The 16,820-nt window shown below is 40.1% G+C and overlaps 1 protein-coding gene across 2 annotated transcripts in view; it reads left to right on the forward strand.

The window, feature by feature from the left end:
• BASP1 (brain abundant membrane attached signal protein 1) overlaps positions 1–16,364 on the forward strand; it is a 51,381-nt gene extending 35,017 nt beyond the window's left edge. For both annotated transcript variants that reach the window (XM_020868886.2, XM_020868887.2), the window contains exon 2: positions 14,762–16,364. In XM_020868886.2, coding sequence (XP_020724545.2) covers positions 14,771–15,454 — 684 coding nt within the window. In that variant the 5' untranslated portion in view covers positions 14,762–14,770 and the 3' untranslated portion in view covers positions 15,455–16,364. The remainder of the gene's footprint in view (positions 1–14,761) is intronic.
• The last annotated feature ends 456 nt before the right edge of the window (positions 16,365–16,820 follow it).

The following is a 16,820-nucleotide window of genomic DNA, read 5'->3' on the forward strand; positions in this document are numbered from 1 at the left end:
GGTAGCATGTGCCCAAACTTCATTCCTTCTTACGCTGTGAACTCCAGACAGGTGAAGTGGGCAAAACAGGGTACTGTGTATAGCCCTTCACCATAGTTGCTCAATCTAAAGCAAGTTAGATAGAAAAGTAGTTGGAAAGAGACTCTCCCTTCCCCCCAAGGTTGCTTTAAAGCTTACCTTAAGACCCTTTGTCCCTTCTGATTTTTCCTGTTGCATTTTCTCATGTATGCTGGGCTCACTTGGTCCTTTGGTGTTCCAGTTTGGCATTCATCTTTTCCCAGTGTTACTTAACTCAAGTTTGGCTGCTCACTGCTTGAAAGTCAATACTAGAGACTGTTGATGGGGAAGGAAAGGTTGCTTTATTCAGGAGGCCAGTAACCTGGGGAGAAGGTGGGCTCATGTCCAAGAACCAACATCTGTTCTCATCATTTCAAGATTTTTTCCATTTAGTAACATTTACTTGCTTTTAAAATCTACAGATTATAGAATGGATATTGCGGGCTTCAGTATAGAATGTAAACATTAACGGAAGTGATTACTAGTTTGATTATAATTGGATCCATTTTCATTTGTTTGCCTGTTTTGAATACAGTAATTCGTATTCACCTCTGTTTTCCTTAATCTTGAAATTCAAGATTACTCCTTATTATATATTAACACAACTGAGAGATGGTTTTAGGTAAAAGAGTAAACAAAAAATTTAGTGAATACCTACCGTGTGTCTTTAGTTGAACTGTGTCCTTTCCTGAAAATTCTCCATTTAAGTGCTATTGATAACCTCCTCTCCCTCTTTTTTCTTTTATGGTTGAGGCTGCGTTTGCTGCGGTTAACGTTCATGCCCAAGTTCACATAGCTGAACTTGGCCTGCTGACCCCATTGCGCACACACTTTCCCCCACAGAGTGTTGGATCGGGTCTCAAAACTCATTGGCAAGCCATCAAAGTTCCGTTTGAAACTAAAAAAGGAAAACCTGTTTTCTGAAACGTGAACTCTTAATTACATAAAATGGATGCTTCTGAAAACGGTATTGTCTCCACAGGGCGGACTGTAAACCTTGAACAGCAGTGGAAGCCTCGCGTTATGTAAGAAGGGAGTTTTCCCTCCTGCGATGGGCAGCGTTGCTAGGGTAACAAGGGGAGGAGCCTTGCTCTTCTAAGTGGGCTTCTCTCGCGGTGTCCCACATGGCTAAAATGAGGGGCCTAGGGAGGAGAGTGGTGGGGAGAGGGTGGTAGAGGGGTGGTGTGTGTGTTACCCGCTCAGCTGTGTCCGACTCGTTGCCACCCCATGGACCAGAGACTGCCAGGCTCCTAAGTCTATGGAACTCTCCAGGCAAGCATACTGGAGTGGGTTGCCATGCCCTTTAGGGGATCTTCCCGACTCAGGGATCGAAGCTGGGTCTCCCACATCGCAGGCAGATTCTTTACCATCTAGGCCACCAGGGAAGCTGGGGATGATTGAATGCTGGGGCGTTTGGGAGAAGGAGAATAAGCCCTGATAATTCTGGTAGCAAAGAGAACTCAAAGACAAAAAGGCTCATTGATTGAGGCTGATACCACCCTGTTCTTTCCATCCTTATCTCTGGGTTGGACCCAACTAGATGTTCTGCCATGATTGTTTTAGCTTTGTAACCACCAGTAATCACACTGGTTCCATGTTTCAGTTTTTATAGAAGGTGAAAAATCCCTTAACTGACTCAATGTCTCTTCAAACTCCATATATTAGTATATCTCAGTAATGACTCTTGAGTCACCAGCTTTGGCTCCACCTGCTCAATGTGTTGAAAAACAGATTCTTGGGACCCACTCTGGACCCCCTAATTAACCTCTGTAATGAGACCCTGGTTCTACATTTTTAACAGGCTCCTCACGGGTGATTTCTATGTACACAGATTTCACTACTACTGTTTGACACATTATATGAAATATCAACCAAAGAGAAAATTTGAGTGACTTTTCTTCAGATGACATCATGAATAAGGAACAAATTGGTATTGAATTCTAGTTGCTTTAATTATAATTCTTTCCCATTGATTCATTACTTGAAAAGGTATCTATTGAGCTTTTGCCATATGCCTGGTCTGGGAATAAAAGGCAGTCTCTTTTTTTCAATAGTTGCGTGATTAGGAAGAAATACCCCTCAGTTGTGTTTTTAAATCTCACAGCCCCCTGAGACTCAAATCTTTAATGTCTCTTCAGTGCTTCATTAAGTAGCCAAGATGCTCAGTTTTGAAGATGGCAAAAGCCTCACAGGTAGTATGAACATGGGCAGCTTGGGCTGGAATGTTTGATTGAGAAGTTTTGAGAAATAAACTTGATTTTTGTATGGAGAGGCTGGAGGACATATGACATTAAATGTTACACTCTTGCTTAAACCCTATTGCAATAGTCTCTTGAAGATAGATATAGCACATACTATTTGCCTGTGGATTTAATGCAATGTATCTTAATTCAGAATACGTTTGTTGAATCCTTATTTGTGCTAAGCACAATGCCAAGAAAAAAAGGCAGATTCTTTGTTTAAAAATCAAGGATGCATGTGTGTGTATATATGTGTGTGTGTGTGTGTGTGTGTGTGTGTGTGTGTGTGTGTGTGTATGGAGTTAGAAAGATGGCAACAATGACCCTATATGTGAGACAGCAAAAGAGACACAGATGTAAAGAACAGACTTTTGGACTCTGTGGGAGAAGGTGAGGGTGGGATGATCTGAGAGAATAGCATTGAATCATGTATATTACCATATGTGAAATAGATCACCAGCCCAGGTTGGATGCATGAGACAGGGTGCTCAGGGCTGGTGCACTGGGATGACCCTGAGGGATGGGATGGGGAAGGAGGTGGGAGGGGGGTTCAGGATGGGGGACACATGTACCCCCATGGCTGATTCATGTCAGTGTATGGCAAAACCACTACAATATTGTAAAGTTATTAGCCTCCAATTAAATAATATCAAGGATGCGTATAGAGAATTTTGGAATGGTTTTCATCAAAAATGGTCAGGACTGGAAATACTGCATTTGCTGTTGGTGCCATGGGAGAAGAAAAAGACACATTAAAACGTCAATATATGGTAACTTCAGGTGTTCACAGAAAGTGTAGGCCTCCCTTTATGATTGGATGTAGAAGTTACTGGGATGAAATTGCAGTTCTTAGTGTAGGTGGGCCGCCTATCTGTCTCCTTGGCCACCAGCCTGTTTTTGTTGGGTGAGCCACACTGAGCAAGTCTGTTACAGCTCCAGAGTCCATGATGGTCTGTCTAATCCATCTTAGCTCCTGTAAGTTTTTTCCCTGTCCTTTAAAAACTCTGTCTTGAGAGTTCAAAATGATCTGTGGTGATAAGACATGATAATTTCCTGGGTCTGTGGAAGAGACGAGTGGTTCAGAAGTGATCTCAGTGGCTTGCATTTCCTGGGCTGATTGTTGTTCCTTTACCAGCTTTATTGACTAATAGAGCAGGTGATTCATTTAAACTCATATGTTAGAATGTAGTTAAGCATGGCTTTTGAAAGGACCACCTCACCCGTTAAGTGCAAATAAATAACGATGTGTGTGTACAGCAGACTCTAAAAGCGTATTAGACAATAGATGAGAATGAATAATACATGTTCTCTGATAGTGTTTGCTCTGTGTGGTAGGATATTTTAAAAGTGGGGGGATAAGAAACCCTCTGCATGAGGTCTGCATTTAGTTATTCCAAGACAAGCTTAACCATCATCTGCCATATTTATAACAGCAGCATCAATTCAGAGTGTTATGCTCAAGCTTGCAGACTCAATTAGGAGATATACTTTGAAAAATTGATCTCTACAATATACACATAGTGATCTACAAGAAAAATGCCTTGTCAATATTAGTGTGGTAGTTTCTGTGATTCTCATTTTAATTATGTGATGGATTCTAATGCTTTAGAGTTTGTCATCATGGATGATCCCTGGATCTTGGCCATGTCCCATTTAAGGGAATGGACATTTCAGTTTTAATTTAGCCTTATTTCTACTGCTAAGTGAAAGCTGAGTTTATATGACTCAATTTATATGGTTGTATAGACTTTCATCTTCTGAGCTTATAGCTTGAAAACTGCATCTTTGTTCTGGTTTTGTTATATTTACGTTGAATAAATCTGAAGTTAGACTACAGGTTGATGTTGAAATGGGGTCCAGTCTACCTAAACTTCCAACACAATACAACACAATGTAAAGGGGTTAAGAAATGATGATATAGATAAATAACCAAAGATAGAGGTTTATCTAAGACTATATTGCATAGGAAATAATAGGGTAGTAATTAGGTTCTTAAGAATTAACATTTCTTGTATACACTGCCATATTTAAAATAGATAACCAACAAGGTTCTACTGTACAGCGCAGGGAACTCTGCTTAATACTCTGTAATAACCTAAATGGGAAAATAATTTGAAAAAGAATCAGTTCAGTCGCACAGTCATGTCCGACTCTTTGCGACCCCATGGACTGCAGCATGCCAGGCCTCCCTGTCCATCACCAACTCCTGGAGCTTACTCAAACTCATGTCCATCGAGTCGATGATGCCGTCCAACCATCTCATCCTCTGTCGTTCGCTTCTCCTCCTGCCTTCAAAGAATAGATACATGTATATGTAAAACTGAATCACTGCTTTATACCAGAACTAACACATTGTAGATCAACTGTACTCCAACGTAAAAATTAAAAATAAAATAAAATAAATTTTGGCTTTAGCAAAAAGGAAATTGATTTCCTTTATATTTACATATGAATATGGGTCTAGATATCAACTATGCATTCGTTATCTAAGAAACTCTTAAACTCCTTTGTAATGCATTAAGCCTATTTGCTCTCCTTTTGCACATCAGATTGTTTCACAATAAGGCCTCTCTTGGTTTAGTGGTCACTGTATTCATTCTTTAGCATTTTCAAACATTTTAGTTGATGAAATATCAGTCCTTTTCCTCCCAGTACTTGAGAAATCGCTTAACTGTTACATGAAAGAACTGAGAAGATAAAGTACCATAGGTCAATGACTATTTCCAAGACACATGATCTCATGTTGACTCTAGAGAGACCTTACTGAGTCTTTGGTCTGGAATAATTCAGATTTGACTACATGCACCTGAAAGAGAGCTATGCCAATGGCCAGTCTGGGAAAACCACTGGATTTGAAATTCACTTAACTTCTCTCCCTCCTCTGTCTGTATAGCAAGGGTATCTGCTTACCAAACTTAATCTTGACTGGCCTGAGTCTTTCAGAACTGTGCCCTGTCCATTATTTCTTCTTTATCTTTCCACTTTAGTTTCTCTCTTTATTCTTTGTCTCATCCCATCTTCCCATATGTATTTTCAGTTCTTCTGAATTCTTATAAGCAAATAAAACCCAGTATTGACAAAATTGTAAATTGTTGCCCTGAGATTGCTTTCACTTCACCAAAACCCTTCAGTGTGGGCCTTTGTAGATATCTTTTCTGGCTCATGTCTTTTTTGAGCCTTTTCCAAAGAGGCGAATGTCTTCACTCCTACCTGAGTCACTCCAGGGTCAGTAGTAAACAACTCATCACGAGATCAAATTGCACAATTTCTGTTCTTGGTTTATTTATTTATTTTTTTAAATCATTTTGCAGCAGAATCTTAACTCCTCCAAGCTGCTTCCTAAAATTCTTTCTTGACTTCTGACACATAATTTTTTTTTCCTCCTTTCTGGAAAAATCTGGTTTTCTGCTTTCTGCCATGTGTAGGTATAAACATTCTGTTAGGCAACCTTGATAGAGTATGTTCCATCACCCCTCCCTCCAGGTAGATGAGTGCTCACCTAGCTCCAAAGTGTAAATAAGGTTTTCATACACTGTTGACTGGATTCTTCCAGTCAAGAACTTGTTGTTGTTGTTTGTTGTTTAGTCACTAAGTTGTGTCTATTTGTAGTCCTATGGACTGCAGATCGCCAGGCTCCCTGTCCTCCACTGTGGCCCAGAGTTTGCTCAGATTCATGTCCATTGAGTTGATGTTGCCATCCAACCATCTCATCCTTTGTTACCGCCTTCTCCTCCTGCCCTCAATCTATCCCAGCATCAGAGTCTTTTCCAATGTGTTGGCTGTTCGCATCAGATGGCCAAAGTGTGGGAGCTTCAGCTTCAGCATCAGCCCTTCCAGTGAATGTTCAGGGTTGATTTCCTTTAGGATTGACTGGTTTGATCTTGCAGTCCAAGGGACTCTCAAGAGTCTTCTCCAGCACCACAATCTGAAAGCATCCTGTTTGTTTGCTCTGACATAAGTGCTTTCCACTTCCCTATTTTCATCTAAAGGTAGCGTAGTCACATTTCAAGGTGTTTATCATAGTGTTTAAGAGCCCTCACCTCACTCCAGGGCCAGAGAGTGTGAGTTCACACCGGTGTCTCCAGAGTGCTAGTTGTGTCGTGTTGGGTAGGTTCTTTGGCTCAGGTTTCTTGTAATAAAGTGGAAGTAGTAATAATTTCTTCCTTGTAGGATTGATGAGATGATGGGCTAATGGGTTAATATATGTAAAAATTAAATAGTAAGACAGTCCTAGACAGAGTGAGTTCTAGAGTATAAATGCTTTGGCTATTTCTACTGTTTCCAACTCCACCTCGTCTGTAAAAGTTTTCTTATCTCCCAACTTCAACTAAAGGTCATCTCTTCTGGGAAAACTTAGTTTTTGCTGTCTCGTGAGGCTTAGCTGACTCTCATTTTAATTGTCTCTGTATGTCTAACCCTCATGCTAGACGCTTTTGGCTCTCATGTGGTCTCTGCTGTGTCTTACTTAACTTGAAAAAAATTTTTCCTTTTCCTACTAAGGAGCAAGTCTATTTTTAAATCTAGAATAATTTCTGAAGATTTTAAGTTCTTAAGGCAACTCTGCATGTTGGATTTTTTTTTTTTTTTTTTAATCCGAGCATGTGGGATTTTAGTTCTCTGACCAGAGGTTGAACCCACACCCCCTACATTGGAAGCACGGAGCCTTAACCACTGGACTACCAGGGAAGTCCCTGCGTGTTGAATTTTTGATGAGAGATCCTTAAAGATACTAGAGGATGCTCTATAGGGCCTGGACTTCATAAAGGAGAATGGAAATGTCATTTGTGATTAATTTCCCTTTCTGTAAGAGAGCTTTCTGACTTTGTAGTTACAACTCATCTTAACCAGCTCTCTAGGAAAATCGGGGTGTGGCAGGGTGAGTGTTTGTGTATCTGTGTGCTTTCCACAGATTTGCACATTTTACAGTACATTTTTACCATGTTGAACATTTTTATTGTGACAGGGATATAAATTAACTTTGAAAATGTTTCTCTAAAATTTTACTCATGTATAATAGGTTTGCCTTAGAAATTTAGATATGAGTTGACAGTTGGTGATGTTTCTGAATGGAAGCTTTCATTTTATCAGATACCAACAACAATAATTCCAATAATGGACATTATCACCAGGCATTGATAACACTTAGGAGCAAATCGTTTTGACATAGTGCGTCCTGGTAGGAATATTGAAAATACACATAGGCAATATTATCTTTGTTTCACTTTCCTCTTCTAGACTAAAAGTTTTGGCATTTGAAAGGAAAGGGCCAGTCATTTATTAAAAACAGAAATTTTTGGACATAAACAATCATGTAAGTTGTTGATCAAACCTACCTGAAGCAAATGCAAGTAGGTTTGATCAACAACTTGGATTCTTTCAGCCAGAATCATTATGAAACCAGCATGTCTGGTGATGTTTGATGCATTTTATGAGTCAGTTCTAACTTTGTACGTTACCTTAAAAAAAAAAAAAATAATTGGATTGTCTTGTATTTAAGCCTGTTGAGATTTTGTAGCCCTGAATTTGCAGAGTCACACAGTTTAATTTGCTATGACCACATATTTGTCAAGAAATCTTGATTGGTTCTCATGACGTGATCAAGACGAATAGTCTTTTTTTGATTCTGTTTCCATCTTATAATCAACAGAAACTATATCTGCCTCACAGATGGAAACAGAATCAAAAGGAGACACTATTCCTCATCTTGATCACACCATGAAACGGCAATCAAACCAGAAATAACACTTTAGTCTCTGACACATACTGTTGCATATTCATGTTAGGTTTTGCCATTGACTTGGCGTCATCTTTTTCACTGTAATCTGTTTGACATTATCCCTAGGAACTTTATAGTCTCCTGGTTCTAGTTGAAATGATTAATTAATCCAAATTCGTATTTTCAAAGTAGAAACTTGGCAGTGGATGGGACCTTTGTATGATTCAAGCTGTGCTATATAGAAAAATGCCTAGATAATAGTGCAGAGAGAGAAAATATAAATAGAAATAGCATTGAAGTCATAATATTGTAACCTTCAGGCCATATGGAGAAATACTCTATTAATCATTTTCTTGTTTTGTTTTATACACCAGTTAATGTATGCCAGTGATTTTCATTGTCACAGCATTACATCATTGTTCATTGACAAAGTAACAAAAATACAGATTTATGCTAAGGAGAAATGGAACTGGGAAATGTCATGAAGTATGTACTCATTGTAGAAAGAATATAGTACACATAATCCCTGTGGTTTCCAGGTAGTTAATGCCTAGAAACTGTGTCATTATGCAAGGTTGCATTTTCTGATGAGTCATTGCTATAATTGGGACTTGCATTTTTCATCTGAAGATATGGGAATCTAACTAATGAATGTAACCAACAAAGTGCTACCTAAATGATGGTGATCATCATTTAGGTGATCATCTGCACATCAGAACATCTAAAATTCAGTACATGGGCTGAGATAAATATTTTACATTTAATCACCAATAGTTTTGCTTTCAGAATGCAGAATGGTTCTTGAGAGTTCTTTGGCTGACCCAGCTATCTAGAGGGACTCTTCTAGAATGCCCAATGGCATGCTATTCCTTAGATCTGCCTCTAAGAACTGAAATTTTAAAGTTGGTGATGACAACCTTCTTTATTTCTCCAACTTAAAACTCCTTTCAATCCAATATTTACCCCATTCTCTCTCACTGAACACAACCAGATTACTTAGTGCTTTATTTAAGACTAAAGAAAGAGTAAATAGGAGGCCCAGAAACATCTTAACTTTTTGGAAAACCATAAGAACACTTTCATAATGGCTAAAATATTGATTAGGTCCTATCCTGGTAGGTAGGGTTTTGAGCTCCTATGTCTTAAGACACAGACAGTTGTGATGGAAAGCAAAGGATTATATGGGCAGAGTGGCTGAGCCGTGTGTTTTCACGTGGTAACCAGGTTATTTGAGAACCTTAGTCACTGGAAGGGGCAGAATTACTTCCTATAGAGACGACCCAGGACCTGGTTGGCTCAGACTCCACCCACATAGTCTACCAGTTGGCTCCTTTTCTTGGCACTGGGAACAGGGAAACTACTCCAGTGGGCTTCCAGTCCTACTACCATCCCTTTACCTTTGGTGCAGGATGGAGTCAAGATTTAAATCCTTTACTGCTGGATCTTTTATCTTGCCTCTGAAGCTGTCCTCCTCAAGAAGCTTGTGGGATTGAATATTTGACTTCAGTGTCTATATAAGTTAAAGTGCAGAGAAAGACTGGATCCAGAGGAAGAGCAGATATTCATATGCAATAAAGGGAGGTGTAAAGAGGAGCATTTGTAATCCCCTGGAGAAGTGGCCAAGCACCCACTTGCCAGTGCAGAAGACAAAAGAGATTCGGGTTCGCCCTGGGTTGGGAAGATCACCTGGAGAAGGGAATGGCAACCCACTCCAGTATTCTTGCCTGGAGAATCACATGGACAGAGGAGCCTGGCAGGTTACAGTCCATGGAGTTGCACAGAGTCGGACATGACTGAGGCAACCTAGCATGCAGTGAGTCTTTGCCCTTACGGTATTAAAGTCACCATGACCTCATGCTGATATTCCCAAAGCGAAGATGTTGGTATTAAAAATCTATAACTGACTGGAACTGTTTCCCAACTTATGATAAACTCCAAACAAAATCTTCTAAAATATTGCATTCTAAATAATTCTGTAACAGTGAGGCTGTGTTGAAAAAAAAATTTTTTTTTCTTAGAAGAAATATATTCCATTTTCTGGGCTTAATGCAGTTCAAAGCAAAACAAAGCCAAAAATGATTCCTTTCAAAGGAAATGGTATACTGTGAGTGAGTGCTCAGTGGCTTGTTTTTGACATGAGTTGTAAAGAAAATATTTATAATTTTTCCAAAACGACACTTGGTCCTCTGCCTGTCTACTTTTATTTTCCCAAAATGAAAGCTAAGTTTTAATTTGGTAGGCTATGCTGATGTGCATGCTCAGTTGTTTTAATCATGTCTGACTCTTTGTGACTCTGCACTTTAGCCCGCCAGTCTCTGTCCATGGGATTCTCCAGGCAAGAATACTAGAGTGGGTTGCCATGCCTTCCTCCAAGGGATCTTTCCCACCCACGCTTCCTACATTGTAGACGAGTTCTTTAAAAATATATTAGGAAAGTCCTGGATGAGTTGATCATATTAGAATTTGCAAGAATTGTGGTTCTTGAGTGAAAGCCCATGATAATTCATCTAATACAGATGTAATTCTGCCCAGCTTGTCCTGGGATTGTGTGTACAAAATAAACACAAATTTAGATGATTTGAATGGCTAAGGACCATCTTCCGTGTTCTCTGACAGCCTTCCTGGAGCAAAAGGATCAAAGAATTTGAAGCGCTTTCTGGAAGTGACTATCTTTGTCTATTAGAGTATCTTTATTAGCATATAATGTTTCAAAGTATTTCTTCACCTGAATGCCTCAAAGAAAATTTTTTTAAGGTTTGCAGTAGTGGTGATATGTAGGATTACATTTTTTTCTCTTAATAGATCTATATTATTAGTATATATACTAATATATATTATATTCATTATATAATGAATATATTATATAATGAATTATGTAATGAATATAATATATATTAATATTCAACTTGGTAGTTGACCATTAACTTATAAACAGGAATTTCTTTTACAAGAAAATAAATACTTGTTAGCTCAAAGATGCAACAGAATCCTCCAAATATTTGTTTTGGAGAAGCAATTAAAATCTGATATCAAGGCCATTTATTATTTACTTCATGTATTTATTTCTGAGGCCAAAAAATGCCTTACCTTACTTAAGGTAAGGCACAGAAGGTACTGTATCACATGGGTGTGATCTCTTTCTGAGTCCTGATGTGAGGTGTAGGCAAAGAACTGGGCTCCGGGGCTTCACACTTGCCACCAATCTTCCCTCTGATTCTCATGACTTCTCATGTTTCCCCACCTTCCCTTCCAGGTTGCTTTGATCACATAGCAATGCTAGAATGTCACTTTCTCTCTTCACCAAAAAGCAGAATTTTCATTCTTCTGGAGTATTTGTGTATAGCCAAGTGGGATTAATTAACTCGATAGAGGCTCACTTTCATAAGATTGGAGGAGCAGATGAGTCACACGACAGCTGAACCACCAGCCATGTGACTCAGGATGGGTACTGTTCCTGAGATGAGAACTCTGCCCACTTGCTGGTTTCTCGGTAGAAATTCCCTATGACAACCTAGACAGTGCCATCCTGCCTCACCTAATTTGTAGGACTTGGCCTTTTTCTTTTATGACACTGCTCCATGAACTCAGCTAGTTAGAATTTGGATAGGTATAAAAGGAAGGTACTAATGGTCTATTTATGATCTCATGGTGCTGTTGAGAAGATTAAATAAAATACTTTAATAACATATTTGGGATTAAGGTTATTCCTGGACCCCTGGAAATAGTTAATAGACTTGAAATTAGAATTCTAATTTATTCCTGGTTATTGGCAAGGTTTTCACCCATATTTTCTTGAGAAATAATCAGACTGTCCTGCTTTTCCAGTGTTCTAGACAATTCTATAAGACTTCCTCTGATACCTCACTATAACTAACACAGGAAAATTTGCAAAAAGTAATAGTGTTTGTTAACTTTCAGAGACCAGTAGGAATTGAGACATACTTTCTTACTTAGAATTTGATTATGTACGTTCATTTCCTGCCCAGAAACAAAGAATAGAAATTGGCCCTAATTGTGTTTCAGAACGCCAACTTTAGTAAAGTAGATTTTAGGTTTGTAAACTAACATGACTTTAAGTTTCTAGGGATAGCTGTATATAATTTCATGCTCTGTGTTTCAGGGAGGACACTTGGTTATGGTCATACGCCCACCACATTTATACTTGGTCTTCTGTACTTTCTAAGTTGGTTCATGGGTTTCTATTATGAAATTGGGAGAAGATCCTACAGGCAGACCTGTCAGGTTTTCAGTTTCTTAGCTCTAACCTAATGTACCAAAATATCTTGAAATACCAGAGTTGACATTTTGACATGCACCATTCATACATACTGGGTAATTTAGAATTCAGTGAAAGAGTTTAATTATAATTTAAAATACTGCTCCAGTTTATTTCTTCATATTTTCATTTATTGTTTTGTGATTGCTTACAGGATAAAGGTACATTTAAAGTATTTTTACTATATATGCTTGCTCTCACTTCTGAGGGAAAAATAACCAAAAATTAAATCAAATATAACCTGTCGGATGTCTGAAGTAGGTTATGACCAAAGTCACTCCCTCTTGAAAAAGAAATGTGTGTAAGAGAAATTCTTACTTTGACAACATAATAAAGGTCTTCTTTGAGAACAGGAACAGTATTTTCATCATCTTTTGGTTTATTGCTTTTTTTTCCTCCCCAACTATTAAAGTCATTCTGGATAGGAAATTCACGTACATCATGGTGAGACAAATTTTGACTGAAGAATATCATTTTTGTATCTAACACCCGGCTCTTAAATAAGATAAATGTAGGTTATCACTGTCCTGAATCATGAGTCCAAGGGATGGAATGAATAAGCAGAAAATTTTCTATTCTAAATGGAAAATACTTAAAAAAAAAAAAAAAAAAGAAGACATCCCAGAGTACAGTATAATTCTGCCAGGGGTCAGTTCTGATCTGAAACAGAACCAGAGGTGTCACTGTATGTGGGAACACAAAGCAAAGTGTGCGTTCTCTCTCTCTCTCTCTCTCTCTCTCTTTCTCTCTTTTTCTCCTGAACTTATTTGTGGGGGTGAAAGAGAATATTGCCATGTAATTTTTGCCATGCTTCACCAAGGAAAAGCAACCAGTTTGCTTCTAAAGAGCAACATTCCAGTGGATTCCCACTGATACATGATGCCATAAAAATACATTTGAACTAAATTTATACCTGATTATTGATTTTGATGAATACTTTAGTGCCAGAGGAGAAAGATTCAGGATCAAGTACACTCCCAGGTTCTTATGCCAGAGTCGAAGTGTCAGTCTCAAGGAAGTTGGAGACTTACCTTTGAGTGAAAAGGCCATTAATGACCAATAAAGTTGAGTATCTAGTTTGAATTCTCATCAGGAAATTGATCATGAAGGACATTGTTATATTACTATGAAACTATTTCTTCTAAGCCAAAAATACCTTGAAGAGCAATGAATATAAGTCTGGCACAACTAACAAACCAAATGTTAACTGGTGACACCCTTTTCTGAGCAATAGTTTTCCTTTAATGGGTCCTTCTTAATAATGAGATAGACCAAATCCTCCTTGCCTTTGGTCTTTGAAGATGTGAGTGCATATGTGAACATATATATGAATAGTGGAGTTTGAAGCTTGAGATTACTTTGTCAAAATTTGAGATTTGTGTGATTTTTTTTCCAGCTGTGTCATTTCTCTGGAATGTGTTTTAAAATTATGACACCTTTCACTAGCTCTCCTATAAATCTAAATGGCTGTCACTGCCATTGTGTTCAGTCCTTGGTGTTTGAGCTGGACATGAGGAAGCAGATTGGTTTCTCTATGCAGTTGATAGTCTTTTTAATCACTGTTCTTTGATTTTAGCTTGGTATGTCCTTGGCTTACTACTGATCAGATACTTTAAATGATTCATTGTTTAAATTTATTTTTAACTGTGATGAAATACTTGTAGCATATGATTTACCACCTTTACCATTCTAAGGTGCATGGTTCAGTAGTGTTCTGAACCCTTTAGTTTGTAAGTAGAAGCCTCTTTCAGTTTTTATGCTTGACAAGCATCTTGGTGCTGCTGTAGCTAATTACCGTAGATTGAGCGGCTTGTCAGAGAAGGCAGTGGCACCCCACTCCAGTACTCCTGCCTGGAAAATCCCATGGACGGAGGAGCCTGGTGGGCTGCAGTCCACGGGGTCACTGAGAGTCAGAGGCGACTGAGCGACTTCACTGTCACTTTTCACTTTCGTGCACTGGAGAAGGAAATGGCAACCCACTCCAGTGTTCTTGCCTGGAGAATCCCAGGGACGGGGGAGCCTGGTGGGCTGCCGTCTATGGGGTCGCACAGAGTCGGCCATGGCTGAAGCGACTTAGCAGCAGCAGCAGAATGGCTTATAAACAATAACAATTGATTTCTCACAGTTCTGCTAGGGTGAGAAGTCCTCCATCAAGGTGTGGGCAGATTTGGTATCTGGTGAGGACCTGCTTTGAGATTATAGGGGGCTGGTTTCTGGCTTCCAGGGCACATGGGGAAGGGGGCCAGAGAGGTCTGTGCCGGGGTCGCTTCTATGAGGGTGCTAATCTGTCGATGAGGGCCCCACCTGCATGTCCTAATCACCTCCGGAAGGCCACCCACCCCACCCTGTCCCCTAATACTGTCACCCTGGGGTTTAGAATGTCAAGCCATGAATGGGGGGGGGGGGGACGCAGACATTCTGTCTAGAGCCTCGAGTCACTCTGTTATTTTTTTGTGTGTCCTGTTGTTACAGAACTCCAAGATGGGAGGCAAACTGAGCAAGAAGAAGAAGGGGTACAATGTGAATGATGAGAAGGCCAAGGACAAAGACAAGAAGGCCGAAGGAGCCGGCACAGAAGAGGAGGGAACCCCGAAGGAGAATGAGACCCAGGCGGCTGCCGAGGCCCCAGAGGTGAAGGAAGGCAAAGAGGAGAAGTCAGAGAAGGATGCCCAGGACGCCAACAAGCCCGAAGACAAGGAAGGCGAGAAAGACGCAGAGGCGGCCAAGGAAGACGCCCCGAAGGCAGAGCCTGAGGCGACGGAGGGGGCCGAGGGCAAGCCGGAGCCCCCCAAAGATGCTGAGCAGGAGCCGGCGGCCGCCTCAGGCCCCTCCGTGGGCGGCGACGCCCCCAAAGCTTCGGAGGCCGAGGCGGCGGAGCCCGCGGCCCCCACGAAGGATGACAAGAGCAAGGAGGGAGGGGACCCCACAAAGACTGAGGCTCCCGCCGCTCCTGCCGCACAGGAGACGAAAAGTGACGGGGCCCCAGCTTCAGACTCAAAACCCAGCAGCACTGAGGCTGCCCCATCCTCCAAGGAGACGCCGGCAGCCACGGAAGCGCCGAGTTCCACGCCCAAGGCTCAGGCCCCCGCAGCCCCCGCAGACGAGGTCAAACCTGCCGAGACCCCGGCAGCTAATTCCGATCAAACCGTAGCAGTGAAAGAGTAACAAAGGACAGCCTATGGAAAAAAAAAAAAAGAATACAGCTTAACGACGACCTGTCTCTCTTGTCTCTCTCTCTCTCTCTCTGTCTCTCTCTCTCCTATACTAACTTGTTTCAAATCGGAAGTAATCATATGTATTGCCCAAGAATAAGGATGTGGTCCCATCAAAGGGAGGGAGGGGGTGGGGAGAATCCAAATAGTATTTTTGTGGGGAAATATCTAATTATACCTTCAGTCAACTCTACCAATCAGCCCTGGATTTTCAAGATCAATGTCTGAAAGTGCGGTACATCTTTTGTACCTGAACTGCTATCACATGCGCTCCTGCCGCTAAAGATCTGAACATCTTGTCTTTCTGCAAGGGGCGGGAGGTGGGAAGTGATACGTTCGATTCTTCCCGCAGGGCTGTGCCAAGGCAATCAGATGTTTATGAAAGCAGTATTTTCTGTGTTTTCTTTTTCATTTACAGCCTTTCTTATTTTGATATTTTTTTAATGTTGTGGATGAATGCCAACTTTCAGACAGCCCACCGTAGCCTGTCCACATGTATCTTGATGCCAATACTCCATTTTTCCTCCCCTGGTCTTTTTGGGAATAACAAACATTCTCTCATCCTACTTAGCCTCCCTAGATTTCTCATGACGAGTTAATGCATGTCCGTGGTTGGGTGCACCTGTAGTTCTGTTTATTGGTCAGTGGAAATGAAAAAAAATTTAAAAAAGTCTGCGTTCATTGCAGTTCCAGTTTTCTCTTCCATTCTGTGTCACAGACACCAACACACCACTCATTGGAAAATGGAAAAACATAAAAATTAAAAAAAAAAAAAAACAAAAAAAATGTACAATGGATGCATTGAAATTATATGTAATTGTATAAATGGTGCAACAGTAATAAAGTTAAACAATTAAAATGAAGTCAAGAAGACTACTGGTTTTCTTTTTACCACCATTACCCTTCCCTTCTCCTGGGTCATTACCTCAGTAGAGAACAGAACAATTATCAGGAGTTTTCTTGTGTATAATTGAATAGAAAAAAAAAAGCAGGATCTTCAAGGTTATTTGTTTAAAAAATGAGCTGGATCAGTGTCAGTCTATGGAGATAAACTCTATAAAAAATGAGGATGTGATTAATTAAAAGTCATTTTGAATCATACATTGTGAGACAATAAATGGATTTGAACTTGAAGGCTGGGTAGAAGAGAATGATGAGGTCTTATAGATAGGTAGCATGCATGTAAGTTGTGAAGCCACTGAAGGTCATTTTATCTGTTTGTGTACCATATTCATGGTAGCTGTGGAGTGAAAGCAAACCTAGAACCGACCTTTGCAGTGACTGGATTCCTGTTCCGGTTTTGCACTGATGACTTACGG

This window comes from Odocoileus virginianus, chromosome 14, assembly GCF_023699985.2.
Source record: "Odocoileus virginianus isolate 20LAN1187 ecotype Illinois chromosome 14, Ovbor_1.2, whole genome shotgun sequence".
In the NCBI taxonomy this organism is placed as follows: domain Eukaryota; kingdom Metazoa; phylum Chordata; class Mammalia; order Artiodactyla; family Cervidae; genus Odocoileus; species Odocoileus virginianus.